General features: G+C 43.5%; 1 protein-coding gene across 25 annotated transcripts in view; it reads left to right on the top strand.

Moving 5' to 3' along the window:
* The first annotated feature begins 3,442 nt into the window (after nt 1–3,442).
* Nucleotides 3,443–21,636, top strand: part of LOC117588388 (disks large 1 tumor suppressor protein) — a 37,288-nt gene continuing 19,094 nt past the window's right edge. For 9 of the 25 annotated variants that reach the window (XM_034279626.1, XM_034279617.1, XM_034279630.1 and 6 more), the window contains exons 1-5: nt 5,607–6,615; nt 6,821–6,952; nt 12,987–13,111; nt 13,508–13,696; nt 19,164–19,334. In XM_034279626.1, the coding sequence (XP_034135517.1) occupies nt 5,652–6,615; nt 6,821–6,952; nt 12,987–13,111; nt 13,508–13,696; nt 19,164–19,334 (1,581 nt within the window). In that variant the 5' untranslated portion in view covers nt 5,607–5,651. Of the gene's footprint in view, nt 3,884–5,606; nt 6,616–6,820; nt 6,953–12,986; nt 13,112–13,507; nt 13,697–18,764; nt 19,044–19,163; nt 19,335–20,449; nt 20,593–21,636 lie in introns of those variants that run through there. The other 16 variants (XM_034279634.1, XM_034279632.1, XM_034279638.1 and 13 more) reach the window with 7 other exon arrangements.

Genomic DNA, 21,636 nt, shown 5'->3' with positions numbered 1-21,636 from the left:
AGTGTGCGTGTCGGAGCAGAGCAGAGAGCATAACCAAATTTTTGTATTAATAATTTTACAATAAAACAAGACCAAATCAACTCTCAATATCCCTCTCTCTCTCTTGTTCTGTTTTGCATACATTATGTATGTACACACATATGTATGTACGTATTTACATAGTATGTATTATTCAGCTTCATCTTTTTTGTGGCCTGGTCTATAAATATCACTAATACTAAGTAATGTAGCGTTCGGTCGTGCGCGTGGTACGGAACGGCAAAGGCATAGGCATAATTATGCTCGCTCCGACTGTCTCTCTCTCGTCGAGACCTCTGCTCTCTTCAATAATTAATAACGTTTATCTGAGGCAAAGGCTTTCTTGCGTACACACACATCACATGCGGTTACGGTTCGACCCAATTTCGGGTTTTAACGAAACTTTCGGATGGACGGACACCACCACCGCCACCACCACAGATAAAAAGAGCCACCAAGCCACGCGACATGTCAAGGTCAGGAGGCGGCCAGGCGAACGTCAATCCGTGTAACATTTAACGGATAATAGATATGTGTGTGTATGTGTGTTTGATTATTTATTGCATGTGGCCTGATGCTGTGTGCTGTAAGTGTGAAGCATACTTTTCTGCGCTCGCACCTGCAGCTCCTGCAGCGCACGTGTGCTTTTTTTTTGCATGTGCTAGTATGTTTGTAGGGCTGTGTGCTTACACCATAAAAATAGGCAACACACACACACACACATCAAACGGACCCATTTAATTATACATACTTATGTATGTACGTCCTGTGTGCCATGCTGATGTCTAAATAAAAGAGCTCCCAAAGCACATTAAAAATAGCAAACAAATGACGCACATCGAGTACATAATGTATGGGAATTTACATAAATATGTACACAATGAAACGGTAGTCCATTTATGATTTATAGCATTGCCGGAGGATAATAATAACAATAACCGTAATAACCGGTACGTAATGCCTCAAAAGGTGATTGAACTTTACCGTTGCCATCGTCGTTACCGTTGCTTCTTCTATGTACTTCTTCTTCTTGCTCTTATTCTTGTTATTGCACGCTGTCCCGTTCCCTCATGTATGCCCAATATGCTCTGCTCTCTTTGTGGACTGATTTTCTCTCTCTTACTCTGTCTGTCTCTCGCTGGCTGGCTAGGCACTTGATTGACACAGTGCCTACCATGTGTATATTGACCCCACCAGCAATTCGATTGTTTTAAGTAATATGCGTCACAATATTAATCAAAGTGACTTTGTCCCTGTCGGGGATTGCGTGTTAGGGTGTGTGTATGTGTTGGCGTTAGTGCTTTTACTAGTGTATGTGAGTTAGCCAGCTAATAATGAAGCTAAAATACATTAGCCAAGGCAGGGAGGGTTTTCCTTCCTACCCGCTCAAGCTGTCTTGTCCATCAACCTCTAATACAGGAGGAGCAGCAGGCATCCATTAAATTCACACACAAACGCACACATGCAACGAAACGCTAATTTAAATTCCCGTATGACAATCACTTGGAACTTTGTTCAGAGTGAGAACAACAAATAAACTTATTCGGGTGGAATTCATCACGCTGATGTAATTACATTCTCTCCTTGGAAAAAATATCTATTCATTAAGCGTAAATACTTGTCCAATCTCTTAACTTGTCAAGTTATCAGCATCTCAATGAAATGTTATCTGAAAAATTGTACGTAATGGTCTTGTGGTCCATTCGGTTAATACCGTAAAGCAAGTGTCATACAGTCATTGGCCAAACAAACGAGGACTGAGAATAACTGTTCGTTTGCTTCGCGAGAGAGACGACCACCGACAAAGAGAGCGCAAACAAGCAGCAGAGGCAGCAGCAGAAGCAGCAGCAGCAGCTAGAGCTTCAGTCATTTTATTTCGGTGAGGGGGTGAGGGTGTGAGCTTTAAGCATTGAGCATTGAACATTTGCGGAGCGTGTGTGAAGGAGCGGTGTCTGCGACGTGTGATTGCACCTGTGCATGTAACAAGTAAAGGTGCCATTAAATGTGCTTGCGACATGTTGAACTTTCTGCCAAAAAGTGAACAAGACATTTTAAACTTTCCACCCAAAGGAATGCGCAATTTTGAGTTTTCATCTGCTGTATGAAAATGAGTGAAATATATTATTTAGAGCAGCCAAAACAAGCACACAAAAAACACACACGCACACTAACTGACCAACATAAATACGTAAAATCTGAGCAAAATGAAAATAATAAACTATAAGAACAGCCAAGCAAAACGAAACGCAAATAAAATTAAAGAAAAACCAAAGCAAAGCAAATACAAATAAAAGCCAAAAAGCACAACAATAGCAGCCGCAGTGAAACGATCTCGCCGCGGACAAACAACAACATTTTTTTGTTCGGGACCACCGAGAATTTCGACATCGACGCGACATTTTCTCAAAAATATGAGTGTGTTCCGCGGTGCCCAAATCCCAACCCCGACCCCAAACCCCGAATCTCTGCTTCTCCTCTGTCTAAATAAATACAAAATACAGTTTTCGCTGTCGCGACCAGCGTCGTCGTCGTTGTCGTCGAGACAAATGCAATCGGAAGCGCATTAAATTGCATTTGTGTTTGTGTCCCACTGCCACAGCCAGTGTGTGTGTGTGTGTGTCAGAAACTGCAATTTTTTTGTGTATTTTTTGTATGATTATACAATCGCCGGTGTAATCATTAAACCTCACAGAAAACAACTGGAAAACTCATTGAAATTTTGTCGATTGAAAAACAATCACAAAATTAAAAGTAACCTGTTTAGATTTCAAGCACAATAACAAAATCATTTCTAGGAAAACCTTTCTAGGAGTCATCTTCGCGTAACTCTAAATAACCATTGACTGGTGCCGACTGAATTCCCGAGAATTGTCCACAGATTCTCAGTAAAAAATAATTGTGATAACCAAAGACCATTTTGGGTGTTGTTTTCCATGAATAAGGAAGTCTGATAGACTCCCAGTAAAGCCAATAGTTTTAATTTTGTTTTAAATACCTTTATATAAAATATTTAATTCAAACAAATATTATGCCTTTGCCTTTTAGATGGTGACGGAATCAAGTGAAATCCTCCATGCAAAATCAAAGAAGAAAATCGAATAGTAAAGCGATCAAATGCATGAGAGTTGAGTGCCTGCCTTCAGAGACCGAAGTGAGGATTTTTTGTTGTTGTTTTGTGTGTTGTTGCACAGTGTAATGGCCCGAAGAGATCTCTGAGTGACAGAGAGTGAGAGAGCTTATACATCATACATAAAATACATATTATGAATTGTGAGAGAGATTCCCGAAAAGAAACCGAGAACGCACACACAAAGTGAAAAACCAAAAAACCAAGTACAAAACACAACAAAGTACTGAATAAAATCTCCAAAACCAAACTTCGATTGAAAGCCAAAAACAAAACAAATATAACTAAAAACGACACGGTATATTTTGTACATAAAACGAGACACAAAACACGACACCGAATTTCATTCATGGAATGAATGAGTGGTGCTGCGGTGCGTGCAACACGAAATTAATCCAATAATCGTAAAAGCGAAGGATAAGCCATATTAATATCTATATCTTGATAAGTACCCACTTACTCCACTTACTCCACATTAATCCACATACGGCGAATACGAATACGAATACAACTGAGGAAAGGAAAATATACTCAAAATTACGGCATACGCTATACAGATTACGGCAGCATTGGACTACACTCAAAGCTCCTGCTGCTGCACCACCGCCACAGCCGCCATAGCCACCAAAGCCACCACCATCCATTGCCATAGCCATAGCCATAGCCATAGCAGAAACTGCAACTGCAACTGCAACTGCAACAGCCACCACAGCCACAGAATGCCAGTGAAAAAGCAAGGTAAGCGAAATATTTGCCATTTTCTGTGTCTGTATACGAGAAGCGAAGCTGTTTCTCCTTCCCTTTCCATGGCCCACCATCTCCCATCCTCATCCTCATCCTCATCATCTGGAGAGCTCTATCGCTCTATCGCTCTCTCATTCTCTGGCGGTTTTCATCATCTTGCTGTCTCTCCACCTTGTGGTCTCCACGAGAGCATTACCTGGAAAATACAGTACCCCTACCAGTAATCCCTCTTCCACCCAATAGGAAGCTTATGTGGGGTTTTGGGTAGAATGTCTGTGGGTGGAATGCGCTTCACATCTGCAACAAAAAGGATATACGCACGTGGAAACAGATGCAGATACAGCTAAAGTATGTGGGCAATTAGGGAACTCTTTTTGTTGTTCTCTGTAATATTAGCTTGTGACAATTGGGGACTTACCACAGGGTCTTTGTGTTATCTTTTTGTATAGAAATTAAATTGAATCTATTTTATGAGATGAAGTTTGTTCTTTCCATCATTCCCACCTTTTATCTAGTGCGGCTTTCTGTGCCTTAATTTAGTTTGTATTTTATGATATTTTCGTTAAATAATTGAGCAATTTAAATGCGCTTTTCCATAAACAAATTTATGTTTTAATTATTTTACAGTTTACAGCAGCTCAACAGGAGCCAACAGGATAAAAAGAAACCCCTTAACTTCAGCATTTTACTATTATTTCAAAGCAGTTTTCTCAGAAACTATAATGGAGTCTTTCTTTATACAAACAACAGACTCATTCATTCGCTTGGGTTTCAAAATCTGAGTGAGCTTTGAGCCACTTGGCTTGGTTCCCCTTTCGGTATTGAGTTGCAGATTTCCGATATTTGCCATCGTTTGTTTACGCTTATTCGAATTGCAGTAAACAAAAGCATCAGGAAGTGGTAAACAAATGAGAAATGAATAGGAAACGGGAAGACTGTTGATTAATGCATTAGTTTTAAGAACCCTTTGAAGCTCTCTATGTTTTATAGAATACTTGTAAAGGGTTTTTACTTACATTTATCAAGAGATGACTTCATTTAGGTAGGTCCATTGCCGTTGGGTTCGAGTTTAAGTGGATGGTAAACAAGAAAAACCATATTTAATTTGGAATACATTTCTCAATACATATTCTCAATATTGTGTCATCATAAATGGCCATTCAAGAGACAGAAAACTATTCAGAAAGCAGCAAGCAGCCAGCCTCCTTTCAAGTGTACAAAGTGAAGGTCAACGTCAGCGTCTGACGCGTGCTGGCTGCTACAGATACACAGATCCAAATATACATATATTTCTATCTATATGTTAGTAAAAAGTATCTTCTTGTGTATTTTGATTTGTTATAATGTCTCGTGGTGTATAATCAAAATTGTTTGACTCGCGACTATAATAATAAATAATGTGTTTAATTTTTTGTTGGCAATGCGACAGATGACAGAGGCACCAAGCACAGTCACAGGCACAGCGTTAGGAATGACCGATGACCCCCAAAGGGGGGAACGAAAAAACTGTTATTTAAGTACATTTATAGAACAGAGAGCAGAAGAACTGTGTAAGAATTGTGTAAGAACTAAACAGAATTCAGCTCAAAAGGCATACGTAATTTTAGTCAATCTTTATTGATTTATTGGGGCCTGCTCCGGGTACTCTTTGGGACAGAACAGACACCTACTATTTGGTATATTATAAAGCAAAAGACTCTCGGTCAGACACAGTCCAGTGCGGTGCGGTATTTCGAACTGAAGAGTGGTGGCTTCTTTGAGAATGAATTCGGACACGGACTCGGGCTCTGAGCGGGAGAAGAGCAGCGATCCCAACGAGGGTTTGCTCAGCAGCGATGAGAAGACCTTTCACGACGACGACGACGATGATGATGATGATGAGGGGGAGGACTCCTCGCCAGCGGATGATGAGGCAGAGCCGGAGGAGGAAGAGTCCCTGCTGCCGGCGCAGAAGCAGAAGGAGGAGCAGTTGCAGGTGGAGAAGCAACAGCTCACAGCCCCAGTGGTTGTCTTGCTGCAAACTGATGAGGAAGCCATAGAAATTCAAGAACAAATCGATGTCAACGTCGCTCTAGCCTCAACCACAACATCATTTGTGAGCGAGGAGGAGTCCGCTGGAGTTGTGCAGCCAGAGCAGGACCAAGGGCAGGAACAGGAACCCCTGAAATGTCCTTCCTCGCTGCGTGACAGTGTACGAGAGTCGATCGAATGCTTTTACTCGGCCCAGGATCTCCTCGAGTACGGCCACATGCTGTCGTCGACAGCCGGCGAGCAACGGACACCGGATGTGGAGTCCGGATACTTTGAGAAATCCGAGAGCGATGCCTCGCGTGACGAGTGGGAGGCGACACCCTCAGCCGGAGCCGCCCGTTCCCGTCTGCTGCTGTCCGCCTCACCTTCCTCCTCCAGTCGCAATAGCTCCGAGAGCCTGCGCATGGAGCTGAGTCGCTTTCGGGCCATGATCGAGACCCTGGAACGAGAGAACCTTGAGAAGTCGCAGTCCGAACAGCAGTTGCAGCAGCACCAGCACCAACACCAACAGCAGCAGCAGCTGCATGCCCCCCCAAAGAAGGCCAAGCCCAAGCCAAAGCAGCGATCCTCACATCCGCCGGGAGGGCCTGGACTGCCAGCAGAGCAGCGTGGATTCTGGTCAACGGTGTTTGGCGAGGCCGGACTGGAGCTGGGCCAAAGCCAGGAGGAGGATGAACGTATTGCGGTAATACAAAGTACGGAATGTCGTTTAATGGGAACATTTAAAGAGCAGATGGGAATCAGAATGGGAACTTACTATAGAACTTACTATATATTGGGAAAAACGACAGCCACTACCATGATAGCCATCTACATTATTCATTTATTTATTATACATATTTACATTATATTTAATTGCAATTTATTCAATGGATTTCCTTGCTCTTTGATCTTTTGCAGAAGCTCATCGGGCTCTGGAATTGCTCGAGGATTACCATGCCCGACTCTCCGAGCCTCAGGATCGAGCGCTGCGTATTGCAATCGAACGCGTTATACGCATATTTAAGTCTCGCTTGTTTCAAGCGCTGTTAGGTGAGTAATGCCCTGCCCTCTGGCAACTACTATTGGTTAAGATAGATTCGATAATAAGGAGTGTAAGACCAGGACTCTCTTTTATGTGTAGATTATAGCATTTATCGATTCACAAAATGGAATCAATTAAACAACGAATTATCGATGAATTCATGTCAGAAGTGCAAGGCACATCCAACAGTTTTTTTGTGTTTTTTGTTGTTGTTTGTTGACCGCAAGAAAGAATTTATCGAACTGGAAGAAGATCCCGTTAGTAGTTGTTCCGGTCTGCCACTGGCTCTGTCGCTGCCTATCGACCAATCGATATTTGGTTGTCTTTTCATTTCCATTCTATTCTTTTGGGCTTGAAATTATTTCCACTTGACAGCGAACGAAAAACAACAACGAAAAACAGCCAGCAGAGAGAGGGAGAGCGATATTATTGCATAGGATTTGGGTCAAAACACTGAGGCCCAGGCAGAGCGAGCGAGTTCCCAGAGCAGAGCAGCGGAGAGCAGAGCAGCGCAGTCACGGTCGCAGCATGTCGCTTGAGTGTTCCGTGCCGCTGCTGCTGCTGCTGCTGCTGGGCCCCCCTGTGTTCCATTCGTTGTAAGGGACATTCGTTGCCGGGTGTATCCATCCATTTTGAGGGGCAGGCGGCCGGCCATTGTGTCTGCTCTGTGGGACTCTTCTTTTTATTCTATTTTTTTTTGTCTGCCTGTTGTATAATATGCAAAAGTTGGTTCGCTCTCTCCGTATATGCCTGTGCCTGTGCCTGTGCCTAAACCATGGCCTCCACTCCCTATATACTTGCCACTGTGTGGCATCATCATCCTCACCATCATCGTCATCATTCTCATGGGGTAACCACTGTGCGCCGCCACCGATGCCGCGTGCCCTGTCAGGCAGCAGTTGCATAATCCGTTCTGTAGCCCATATCTAACATTTCGAGTCGATGCCTGCCTCCTCCTCCTCCTCCTCCACCTTCTTCTCCTCGTGGTACTGATTCTTGCTTCTTACTTTGTTACTGAGTCTTCTTCTTCTGATTCTGCTTCCACTTCCAAGTTTTCTTCTTCTATTTCTCACTTTGTTGTTGCTTGTTCTTCTTCGGCACACTTTGTTGGTGGTCTGGTCTGGTACCTACTCTCTCTCTCTCTCTCTCTCTCTCTCTGTCCGTCCTCTCCGTTACAGTTACTGCTGTGTGTCAAAGTTTTCTAAATACCCTTCCGTTCATACGGGAATATAAATTGTTCATAATTAGGGGTTTAAATGTTTGCAAAAATGTAAATGGTTTCCAGAAAAAAAATGGAAATCACGTTAGGTTAATATTTATTAATATGTTAAAAGTTTTGTGCTTTAAGGCAAGGTAGAGTTTTCGTTGTCCAATGAAGATTTTCCTTATTTCAGGGTGCATACATATCCTGAACTAATGTTATCGCATAAACATTGCTACAGTTTCTCTGTGTTCCCTTGTCGTTCCCACACACACACACACTCAGAAAGAGTCGTGCCACAGATGAGGTGGTGACAGTGGAGAATGCAGATAAAGTGAAACAATAAGTGGGTAGGAGAAGAGTTTGAGAGCTTTTTCTTTGCATGCGTGTGAGTGTGAATGCACTCTGGAAATAATTAACTTGGCATTAGCCACACAGCCACAGGCCTCAGCCCTCAGCATCTACCCCGTCCACTTGGTTGAAGAATTTCCAATCACATGACATGGCCTGGGCTGGTCATCAACTGCATGTGATATCAACCTGGGGCTTGAATAAAGCCCCCACCTGGTGCCTGTGTGCAAGTAAAAGCTGTTTCTCTCTCTTCCTTCCTATTTGCCATTGAGCCATGTTAGAAGCGGCTTAGAGATTGTAGAGGCTTATCGGGTGCTAAAATTGACACTTTGGATTTGAAACTGCAAAAATACTGTTTGAGGTTCGATTTAAGTTGTAGTTTCCATGAAGAAAATATCCTGTTTTTATTGTGGCATATATCAGAGAAATGAAATGATTAGAGAGTTGGAAATTCCTAGTGCATATTTCAACAATTTTCCCACTTGTATGACAGACATCAAGTACATGATGAGTGGGGGAAATGCAGGGGCAAGTGGCAAGTGGTTTTTACTTTCCTCTTTTTTAGTAAGCTGATTGAGAGGCACTAGAGCTTCTTGTGGCAGAGAAATTAATGTACCTTTGAGTCTAGAACTTCTAAATTCTAAAGTTATAAACTTAAATTGATCAAATTGAGTGCAAGAGAAGTTTCAAGAGAACAAACGTAGGAGAGGCGGCCCCAAATCGTCATGAAGTTTGTCAATTTTCAACTTCAAAATGAGCCAAAAGGTAAAGTTGAAGCTAGTCAAGGAATTTGACTAGTTTTTTGGTTACGGATACACCTAAGCACACACACAGAGAGAGAGAGCGAGACACCTTTGTACATAAGTGGAGATGCTTAAAGTTCATGCCACCAATTGACACTCAAGAGAGAGAGAGAACGCGAATGGAAGTGGTAGCCAAAAGTAGAAGCCCGAGTCAGAGGCTACGGGGAGCACATAATGATGAATGAGGGGGGGGGGGGGGGGGGGGGGGGGGGGGGGTGTGGGTTGTGGCGGCTATCGGGTGTGTGTGAGCTGTTAGCATGTGCATGCCAAAATCCGAATTTAATTGGCCTAGAATTCGGTTTATCTCTGACTGAGACCTGGGCTCTCCAACACACACACACACACACACACACATACACATCTGGGGCCTGGGTATCGATTTTCATGAGCCTCGTCAAAGGAGGGCCACAGAGCGAACAATACGAAGGGAAGGTGAATTGAGTTTCATCATCTGTTGTTGGCCAGAACCAAAAGCAGAAGCACAAGCAGAAACAGAACCTCCCTGAGCCCACCCCTTTCTGCCTGCCGGGGGCTATGACATTGGCATTCGAATGAGAAAAGCAGAAATGTTGGCAGCACAAAGCACTATCCAGGCAGCCAGCACACATCAGAACATAAGCAGACTAGAACCGATTAGAGCAGGAAGAATCCATAGGAAACATTCCTAAGTAAAAGCATTCGATAACTCATTTTGGGTTCAAGTGGCTCTCAATCGATTGCATAACGATTGTCAGACACACTCGCTCACTCGGCACAATGGTCCAGGTCCCCAGCGGTTGTTGAAATATCTTCTAAATCCTTTTCTTGACTCTTCCTCTGGCTCAGCTCTCTCCTTTAAGAGTTTCAGTTACAGTTCCATTTCCCAATTGCAAGTGCCCAAATAAATGCAAACATTTCCTGCTCTGCGGAAAAACCTACACCCCTACAGACACCATTACGATAAACATATCCTTGTCCCAGTAGGAGATATCCTCTGTCCCTATTCCTATGCAGCCATGATGAACATTTCAATGAGAGCAGCAGCATTTCATATATTACGCTATACGAACGTTTGGAATTCAATGCTCTTCAATGATTCCCTTGCCCCGTACCCATTCCCTTTTTCCTTTTTCCTTTCCCTCTTCCCAGTTAGTTTTGCCAGGCAAGTGGCGCGCTGTCGTGAACAGGAAATTAAATGGGCGCCATGGATTTCGTTTCTCCCTGTTTGTACAGTTTCTGAAAAGTTCAGCCTCGCTTCGATTATATTCTGTTCTCCTCAGTTCCGTTCGGTTCAGCCATATTAGATTCGATTCGATTCGATTCAATTCGTTCCCCCATTTAGGCCACTCGACTGTTTTGTGGAAGCGAAACATATCGCCAATGGCCCCCTGTCTGTGTGGGAGATCGGGCCGGGTCGGGCCCGCCTGTCAGTGCCCGGCGTCAGTGCGCATTGAAATGTGTGCATTTGAGATGCATTCTGACAGTTTCCTGATTTCCGCTGTTTGCTACTTTGCTACCGCACCAGCGCACTTTCCATCCAGCCATCCAGCAATACCCAGCGGGGGAGACAGAGACAAGAGAGAGACAGACAGAGAGACAGAGAGAGAGAGAGCGCGCTAGAGCTTTTTCAATAAGCAACGCTATCTAGAGATGAGCGCGTGAGACTATGACACTTGCTTAAGACTGGAAAAACGTATTCCCTAATAAAATTAAATTGGAAAAAAACCTACCAAACGAGAGTTTCTAATCTCAAAACTTATTTTTAAGACACAGCACCCAAATGGGTTTATTCTTTGTTTAAGACCTTTTGCTTTGCCTAGAATGAAGTTGAAATCTGATTCCTGTTGTGCAGAATCGAGGGACACGTGCTGCAGCACTGTACTAGCTGCTACTCAGTTTCTGTTTTCGTATTACATTTTTTGTATTATTAATTAAAAACCCCAAAATTCATGGCTAATTTCTGTACATTTTTCAGAGTTATTTTGGCAAAACTTTCCAAGCATATTTCTATCCTAAAATGTTTTTTTTTTGTGTTTAAAAAATTGAAAACTTTGTTAGTTTTATTTAACACTCTCTCAGTAGATCTCAGTGCCTCAGTTAAGTAAAGTTTCAAGTGGCTGGTGTTGCAGTCTCCTTCGCATCCCGAGGTGGCTGCAAGTCGCTTGGGATGGCTGCCCTCGTAATCGTTGCTGCTTATTTATTCATTCGGATGCATTCCACGTCGAACGTTATCCGTATTCAATGCTTTCAACTTTATTAACCACGTTGCCACTTTGGCCACTCATCCAGCCATTTATTGTTTACTCAAGAATCAAGAATCAAGAGAATCTGTAATCCAGTTGTCTGTTGTCTGTGGTCCCACAGTCTGCCGTGGGTTGCTGTCGGATTGCATGGTTTAAATGAGGGATAATGGGGATATTCTCTCTGTCTCTTCGTCTCTCTGGATGACTACGGAAGGTAGTTTGCCTCTTTCGAGTGTCAAAATATGGCGGATTGGATGCCTCACACTTGTAGGGTAAGTAACTCAATTAATATTAATCTTATTCAAGCAGAAAATTCAAGAATTGTCTTTTGCTTACAGAAACTGGGAAAAAACTGGAAGCTCCACCAAGAGGAAATGAATCTGCGGAAAGATCATCGAACGCATCGAGCGGGTGACGCTATCGTAAAGGAGAACTACAATGACGAGACGCTAATGAGCAGGGCACACGTCATGGACATTCGATAAATATGTAAAATGCCCAATCTGTGGTCACCTCAGTCCTCAGTGCTCCCTCGGTAGCCTCCTAGCGACGACATTCAGCTAGATGTTTAGCTGCAAGAGGGAGCTCCTTTCAAAGTCGACTTTTCTATGGCTACAATTCGTTTGTATAGGATTAAGGATTAACTTCTCAATGGAATAGAAACCCTATTCAAAGATTTTTCCCTTTAAATGAGCCAGCGCAACCAGAGGCTGAGGATTGCCTTCTGCTGTGCGGAGATCTGGCTTCTCTATCGCATGCCACCTAGTGGTGTAGCTCCGCCCCTCAGTACCCTTTACCTTTCAATGCGGTCGGCAGGATTTAAGCTTTAGAATACTTCAATTGGCATATTAAGATTTATTTATTTGTAATCCATTTACACGATGAGGCATGATAAATAGAGGCACATCCTAGCTCTACTTTTTCTGTCATTCCTCACATGGTTTTCTGCGTAGAAATGAATCAAATGAAAACATCTTCGTAATGATATCCGATCTATATATCTAAGACATGTTAACTGCGCTTGAAAAAGTCAAACATTAAGATAAGCGCTTATGTATCTACACAACTGTTAACCATGATAAATGATAACTAAGTTAATGTAAGAATAAATTAAACAAGGGTAGGACTATTTTAAGAACAACATTAAGTACAGGGGTAACAGATAAAACTGTTTTAGCACTTTAAACGACTGGTTTGAGTGCAGAATAATGTTGCAAGCGTTGAACGCTAATCTATCTGGCCCTATGAATACATTTTAGAGACGTAAATTGAGTTACGAATCTGTTAAATGGGGAAAATGCTGACACGTCTGTCAATGGTATTAATATCTATCCCAACCATCACACAATCCTCAAATGCTAAATTTTCTGCTGAATCTTTGTTAAGTTTTAGGTTAGTCTTAAGATGCTAATGCAAGTTCTCTTAAACAAGTAAATAATTGTAAATTTGTTGTCTGTATTTGCAGATATACAAGAATTCTATGAATTGACCTTATTGGATGACTCAAAGAGCATACAGCAAAAGACAGCAGAGACCTTGCAGATAGCAACCAAATGGGAGAAGGATGGACAGGCCGTTAAAATAGCCGATGTAAGTGAACGACAATGCAACTCCAAGCCCATATAGAAAGTATATGTATATCTATGATATCCTATTATATCCCTATTATGGTGTGTGTTTTTCGTTTGTTTTGGGTTGAAAGATCTATTAATGAAGGAAGGACAAGAGTAAACATAACAGCTTTCTGTTGTAGTCAAAATTGTATGAATTGATTTCATGGTTTGTGCATCATTCGTATCATCATTGCTTTAATACTCGTTCTTGTATGCCATATCTAAACATATCTACATATCTGCCTATCTGTCATATCAGCTCTCTGCTCTACTCTATACTGTTTTCTATATATTCTTCTCTTCTTCCACACCATGCTTACTACTACTACTACTACTACTACTGCTATTACTATCCTGAAAACTATTCACACAGTTTATAAAGACAACAACAACCAATTTAAATCGCAATTGCGTCTATGAGTTTACCAACGATGCATCATCCAATCAGACAAATCAATCAGCACTCAATCAAAATCAAATTGTGAATAATATCAATACAAATGCCCAAGCGCATGCCGAGGCCCTCAGCAGAACATTTAAAAATGAATTGGAAGAGATTTTGGTAAGATACATACACAATCATTACACACATATCATTATCATTATCATGCATATTATACGTTCATTTATACATCATTTATCAGGGAATAACTCTACGTAAGATATCTAAGCGTTGCTTATGCTTTTTGTCATTGAAACCGCATTAAAGATTACATATTTATATGGTACATAGATGGATCGATTGATTTAATTCATATTCGGCTTTTATTATGTACACTGGCAAAGAACGTCCACAAATGCCTCCTTGGTGCTTCATCGGCAAAAGTTGAACTGCTAATTTACCTTTACAGTGCCGTGTTTAAAGACTTTACCATTTAAAGCTGCACCCAGTGGCTTTTAATTATAGTTGTATATTAAACATTATGTCGATATTTAGTTCTGCCATAACTTTCGAGCGAATCGCAATTTAATTATACTTTTCTGAGAGCAGTGCGGTTACACGGTTGACGCGTCATGCAGCAGCATCCCTCCGTTAATTGTTTCCAAGAATTTTCCAACTAGTTTCAAAAGTTATCCGTGCAGTTTGCAGCTCAATTAAATGGGTTAATGGGTGGGGTGTAGGTACACTCGTACTTGCTCGATCTGTTACTCTTAGGACTAACTATGCCCTCCCCTCGCTCATATAATCTTCGAGAACAAACCCAATTGTACACCCGCTCCCCCCGAGCTAATTGAAATCTCTTGAACATGTCTCGGGGTGGGCGGCCCTAAGTGGGACGAGAGGGCTGACGGCTGAAGGGCGAAGGCGCGTGCGAATACACGAGTAGATCCATCCATCCATCCATCCAGTTGAATGTCCGCACTCGAGGTTGTCCATGGATAGGGCTTCAAGTGGCTATGACAACGGTTATCCCGGCCCAATGCCCATGCCCATTTCCTTTCCTTTCCCATGGCTATACTCTGCACGTGCCAATGGGTGCCACACGATGATGGTGATGAGCTCCAGCTTAGGCAGCGTCAATCTCAAACTCAAAGCAGTCTGCGTTCCTGTCTCTGTGATACCCAGGCCTCGGACGGGCAGCGCAAAACTGCTTGGGCAAATGCACTGCTTAGCAGGCAGCAAAGCCCTCAAGCTGCTGTCACTCATTCCAACCATTAGAATGGGAATGGTATTGAAGTTGGAATGGGTAAACGCATTTTTAACGACGGAAATATTTTATATGTTGTTTATCGGAAGTGGCTCTCTGGCTACTTTACAAGTGAGATTATCAAGTATTATTATATCTGGCATTGTGTAATGTGCAGGACTAGAAGCATACTTTCCTTATTTCCTTATGAAATAACTCTAACTGGCTCCTCGTGATGTCCGTGTGATCTTTGTTACACTCTAGAAAAGAGATCAACCCTTCTATGACTGCAGATCATCTTTTAAGGGGTATCCTGCAGGTCGTTGCCACTGTGTGTATTCTGTATGGCTTATGCTTTATACATATTTACATACACATTAAAAAGCAGACACAAAGGTTCAGATTTACAACCTTTTGCTCTCTCTCACACTTCCTGTCTTTCTCTCTCTCTCTCTCTCTTTGTCCTGGCTCCTGGTCCCACGCTCATCAAACTTCGCTGTTGCCTTGTTTGCTTTCCACCGCGTCCCGTTTCGTTTTTTTGACGATGCCGCCCGGGACATGCGTACTGCACGATAAACGACAAAACGACCAACGATGAAACGGCGAAATGTTAGAAATCGGTAAACGGTAAACGGTAAACGCGGGGGCCGGCTACCGGTTAAACGGTTCACGTACAGCTGTCGCTGCACCCACATTAGGTGCACAGTGGGACGCATTTAATGTTCCGTGGCGGTGGGTGGTTGCGTGGAACTGAGCAGCGCGTCACAGTGGGCATCCATAAGGATGCTGTTATCAGTGCCGCGTGGGTGGTGATCTGCTGGCAGGCCCCAACCAATGAACGATTACCCCAGGTTCTGCTGTCGACTTTTCTTCCCTCTGCTTTGTTGTTTTTTTTCCCCCTGCTATTTTGTTGTTGTTGCTGAGTCTTTTGTTTCGCCTGGCGACGCCGACCGAACGGTTGGTTGGGGCTTTTGGTTATTTCGTGGGGTGGTGGGTGGCGTTGGGTGAGTGTCGTCCGTCTGGCATGCGGGGTGCCATGATGTGCGATTCGATTCCGATGGCAATGGCGAGGGCGAATGCGAGACGAGGCATGGCGAGGCGAGACGTTGCGATACTTATGGAAGGCAGGCAGGCGGTAGTAACAGTCGTGCTGTCGACGTGTCGAGTCGCATTAAACTTTGCATAGCGGCGCGCGCTTTGTCGTCGTTGTCGTCGTCGTCGTCTCGTCTGTTCTGTCTGTCTGTCTCTGCGTCTGTCCTGGTCTGTGCTGTGCCTGACGTCTCTTCGTTTTACCTTTGGTTCGACAACGACTCTTCACTGCTTGGATTGCTTCAATGCTTCGACTGCTTAAAAACTTCTGCTGCTCCTACTGTTTTTTTTTTGGTTTGTTGTTAGAAGTGTGTATTTGTGGGTGAGCGTGTGTGTGTAACGGTAAACGCATCTAAGGCGGTTTAACCCTTGTGTTGTGGTCACTATTATTGCCAATCAAATATCGCGTGTCTCCTGGAGACACATTTCTTCCTTCCTGCCACCGCTCGACGACCTGTTTCTACTCTTCCAACACTCCAACTCTCTCTCTCTCTCTCTCCCTCTAGTGAGGGTGTGGAGCGCTGCCACCGGCATATGCGTGACCATCACTCATGTCCGTTCATTCCTCCAACCATCACTCCTATTTTTTTGGCGCCAAAAAGCAAACATTTTACATAATTTGTAAGACATTTTGTCTACAAGAAAGCAAAACCAAAAAGAACAACAACAGCAGCAGGAAGATAGTGTGCTCTGTAGATGAGGGAAGGTGGAAGAATGAATGGCTGGTGGTGCGGGTGGGGAATGGGGCATTGTTTCAGGCAGGTTTCCAAATATTACGTGTGTATACGGCAGTGCCAGTGTCCGACCCTGCCTCAGGGCAAACTTTTTGTATGTTTTCCGTTGTGAGTTTTGCTTTTGCTTGTTTTCATTAACTCTCCCACCCTCCACCCCATTCCACAGCACACTCAATCTTTAAATTTTGTTCCACGTTTTTCATTCATGTCTGACGGACCCCGACCCGACGCCTGGCATTGGAAAACATCGTTAAAGCAACAAGAAAAAAACAATATATAAGTAAATCTATTTATTTTGGCAGCTTTGGCACGCTTTTTTCCCCAATTTTTTGTTGTCTTTCTTTCATTCCTTCAGACTTTCCTTCCGTTGAACGCCTTCCCCTTTGTTACCTTTACCTTTCTTTTCCGTTCTTTTGCTGTCTTTCGGCGCACAATTTCATTTGAATCTTTCATGCCAAATATCGCTTGGACACTCCCAAACCAAGCCATCTGCTTGACCATTTTGCATACAGGCAGGTGGCCACATGTTGTCTGTGTATGCTTAAAGAACGGAAAGAGGGTGCCTTTCAGTTAGGGGAACATCTTTACTATGCAAAATTCTAGCGAGATCTAGAAATAGAAAATGATTTTGGTTTGCACCAGAGACACCGCATCTACATAGTCCGTTTCGTGTCTCAATGCTACGAGTCATGGAAAGGAAAGCCCAACATTTAGTACACGGCGTTCTTGTACTTTCGACACGTTTATCCTTTTTTGTTTTGTTTGTTTGGATATTTGCCTGTTTCCCACATGTTTTCTATCTTAATTGCCAGATGTTACATTTTTTAGCAGAACCAATTTTAATTTCGTATCAAAGTTGGCCCAAAATCCATTGAAAATATATCAGTTTGTGGCAAAATTTCAGCTGCGCTTTTAATTAGAAAGTTAAAGGGGAGCCACCCCCCACACCACATGATGTTGGGAAAATATATTTGGTTGAGGGTAGAAGGGCGTTAGGGTGTCTGCATCAGTGTGGCAGCGACTGTAGTACATGTGGAAGAAAGTCTGCAACATTTGATCTATGCCAAGACAACAATAAAAGCGAAAACAAAAAACACAAGAAACAACAATTTATATTTTGCACTCTGGCGCACAGATGTTTCATTCGACTGTAAACAAACACACAAAAAACAAAAAAAAGCTCTCACATGTGGTTGGGGCCTGCGGGGGATCTCTCTGTAGCAATGGCCAGGGCCTTGGGGGAAAATGCTATGTACATATGTATGTGTACAATGTGCGTGCGTGAGTGTGTGGGTGTGAGACAGAGAAAAAGAGCAAGCAATTACTTGGGTGAACAGTGTACACTGAGTAGCAAAAATGTATGTAAATGGCAAACAGATTTGCATTTGATGTGCGTGTTCCCTGCGTGAGAGGGCAGCGGGAAAGCGCCAAATACAAACACGAGGACACAAATATGTATACACACATGTGAATATATGTGTGTACATATTTACATATGTATTTATTCATACATATATACAGATACAGATGTCAGGGCGTTTGCGGGCGACCAACCAATTCGCTTGGAGACATTCCAGCAGAACATTCCAGGCTGCTGGGGAACTTGTTGCTATCGCTGCGAGAAGCTCCCCCTCCCACTAGCACCCAAGGGCTCCCAAGGGAACAAGCTGAACTTTAGCTGGCTTGATGTTTACATAGTTTTTATTTTCTAGTAGGCAAACGCTTAAGCTCTCCCTGCCGGGGAACGCTAGCGAGGAGCTTTAACTGCGTTGCTCGCAACCTCACAAAACTTACCCATTGCTTCCTTTCACTCACACTTAAGTCAGCTGAACTTCCGTACCGTTTCTCTCCCCCTGCCACTAAGAACAGAAGTTTCCTCTCGCTCTCTTCCGTTCGCAACCCAAAAAGCTTCTGAGCTTTGATCATGGCTGTTCCCTCTCTCTCTCTCTCTGTCTGAAGCAGCGCTTCTTTCTCTTCGTCGATTACAGTTAACAATAGAGCAACATAGTTTATTTTTGCTCTCTCTCGTTCCTCTGAAGAAACTTCAATAAAAATGAAACGCACAAAGTGAATTTTGTACAAAAACTAAGAAAACAAAACAAAAAAAGCGCAAAAAAAAAACAGGAAAGGAAACGTTAACCACCGATTTTTGTTGAGAATACGACTACTAGTGCTATAAAGAAAAGAAATCAAAATGATTGACTGGGTGTCGATTGTGCGGCACTCGCGACGCCGTTTCTCTAATTATATGGGCTCCCGGTCGCCGGTGCGCATGCGCCGACGTCGTAGGCAGCAGCTCATGGCACCGCAACAGCAGCAACAGCAGCAACATCAACAACAGCAACAACAACAACCAATGTTGCAGCAGCAACATCAATCGCGTGCGCTGGAAAAGAAAGAGGAGAAAAAGGAATCTGGGTGTGGTGGCGGGTCGCGGTATGCCTGCTGCTGCGCCAATGTAAGTGCCAGTAGGATGAGGAGTGGGTTGCTCAAGGGGTGTCAAACGTGGCATGATGAAGCAGTTATTGTTTGACACAACGAACTAACCGAACTATACGTTTTTCCATCTATCACACAGAACCAGCGCATGCGCATCGAATCGGACACGGAGAATGCCAAGGATGTGCCGGCCGAGAATCAACAGCAGGTGCGCAGCTCCCGATCTTCCCAGCAGCAACAGCAACAGCAGCAGCAGCAGCAGCTGCCTCAGTCACAGTCCACGACATCGGCCAGGAGTGGGTCCCAGACCGTAAGTCGATACAATTTTAACATGTTAACCATTCCCAAGGCCATTGCTGCAACTAACGCCTGGACACAACACACACAGATACAGATACAGACATACCAAAACCCACAATGCATCATCCACATGCACAGTGTTCATCAACACCAACACACTACCAACACCAGCACCAACAACAACAACAACAACAACACCAGCACGAAACGCAGCCACAGCGACAGTGCTTTGTTGCAGCAGCAGCCGCAGCAGCAGCAGCTCCCTTACCGACATAAACTGCTCAAGCGCGCTTTTGAGTCCACATAATGGGTTGGGAGAGCGCCGCCTAGAGCTAGGCCATCGAGTGAAGGCAGAAACAAGAGGGGAGGTGGGAGAAACCGTTTGCTGTATTTAATTAGGCGCCGCCCCTCTCTTTCTCCTTCTCTCTTTTATAAATTGCCACTTTATTGCTCTTTACCCCGCCCCAGTCCACCTCTCTTTATGTTACACTCTCTTTTTAAATGAACCGTTACGTGAAGGTGCTAACGCCAGCGCTTGTTTGAGGGGCCGACGCTTGGCTCATTTCCGTTTCCGGCAGCGGATGGACGGGTGAACCAAGCTACAAAAAAATCAATGCTAAGCTACTTTTGGCCACAAATCACTTTAATAAGTGTTCCAGATAAATATATGGATTTAGATGTTTTCACCTACCTACATTTCGCTACATTATAATCTGCTAATTTTTCCTTTAATTTACAAAATTATTCTTAAGTTTTTGCATGATTTTTGTTATTTTAATACCTTTTTTTTTTGCTTGAAACAAAAAAAGAGAAAAGAGCAAGTAAAATATAAATAAAAAAATATACGTTTTTTTTAATAATTGTTGCATTTGCATTTATTATTTCCATGCTGTACGGTTTGTATTTCGTTTTATTTAACATCCGTTGCTTGGTTATTTTTAAATATTGGCCTAATATCCCGCCATTCATTTCAAAAGCGAGCCAAGATCGCGGCTTGCCTATCGATTGGGATCAGCAGCTGGAGTTTCGATGTATCGATAAGCAACTCTAATGATCGCCATCGATCAACGCTGCAGAACAGTGCTGCAAATCGATGCTCTGTCAGTACTGTACAACTCTCAATTTAGTTCGGTCTCTCTCTTTGGTTGGGTGTGTTTTTTTGTTATTTTGTTTTTTGCGTGCGGGCATTTGTCAGGGGCCGTGTATTAAAATGTAAAACATTTTCGTGTGTGTTCGAGTCAGTCGAGAGAGTCGCAGGTCGCCATTTAGTAAGTTCTAGCGCGGAAGTGCGGGAGTGGCTGCCGAGCCAGAAAATCCATCACATACGTGAGCGGTGGTGGTGGCATTGCCAGGAGGCAAAAAGTGTACCAGACCAGTTACGCATACCCAAGCATACAATACAATACACCGTCTGCTGGCGATAGTTGCGATATGTGATAGTGATGGTCACTAGTTGACTCACCAGCCCCTCATCCAGCCATCGATCGAACGCTCTCCCAACTCTAGCTGGCGGCTGGCCGAGGAAAATGCCAACAAAACAAGACGCGAAGACGCAGCAAAGAGAGACAGAGAAGCTAGGGCTAGAACATTAGCATGTGTGTGCTGGTTGACTGTGTGTGCGTGTGAAATACCTGCGCGACGAATTCTAGTGCCAAATAGGAGTCACAGACATGCATGTCTGATGTCCGCGAGTGACCTGGAAAACGACGGCTAAGCCAAAAACAGAAACAAGAACCGCGACGCGGCGAAGAGAAGCGAAGCGAAAGTGCACGCAAAGTAAAATACCAAAACAGAAACACAAACAAAATGCAATTTGTGCTATCCAGCAAGAGCAACAAAAGTTTTAACTTTAGCACACACACACACACACACACACACATCCACCGGAATGTGATTGTCAAGATGTGTGTTTCGTGTGTGTGTGTTCAACGTAAACCGCAAAAAATAGCCACAAGTAGGAGAGCGAGAGAGAGCGGTAGAGAGCGTGCCGCTGCTTACAGTTTTATTGTATTTGCCATTTACTGTAGAAGCAAATAAATAAATAATTTGAAGCGAGCACACACATGCATATGGGTGCCTGCGTATGTGTGGGAGAGTGATTAGAAGGCAACGCTCTCACTCGCTCTCTCCCTTTCTCTCTCTCACGCTCAAGCGGCGCGCCAGCAGAACACAGTAGCGGCAGGCGGCCGCACTGTTGTATTTAACATTCCACTCGCTCACCGTCGGATGGACGGACGGAAACAGAGAGAGAGAGAGAGTCGCTGCGGCTCTCGTTTGGTGTTTTTTTTTTATTGTGTGTGAATATTGTTTTA

The sequence above is a fragment of the Drosophila guanche genome, unplaced genomic scaffold (genome assembly GCF_900245975.1).
Source record: "Drosophila guanche unplaced genomic scaffold, DGUA_6, whole genome shotgun sequence".
In the NCBI taxonomy this organism is placed as follows: domain Eukaryota; kingdom Metazoa; phylum Arthropoda; class Insecta; order Diptera; family Drosophilidae; genus Drosophila; species Drosophila guanche.
This window is presented reverse-complemented; position numbering and strand designations above follow the sequence as displayed.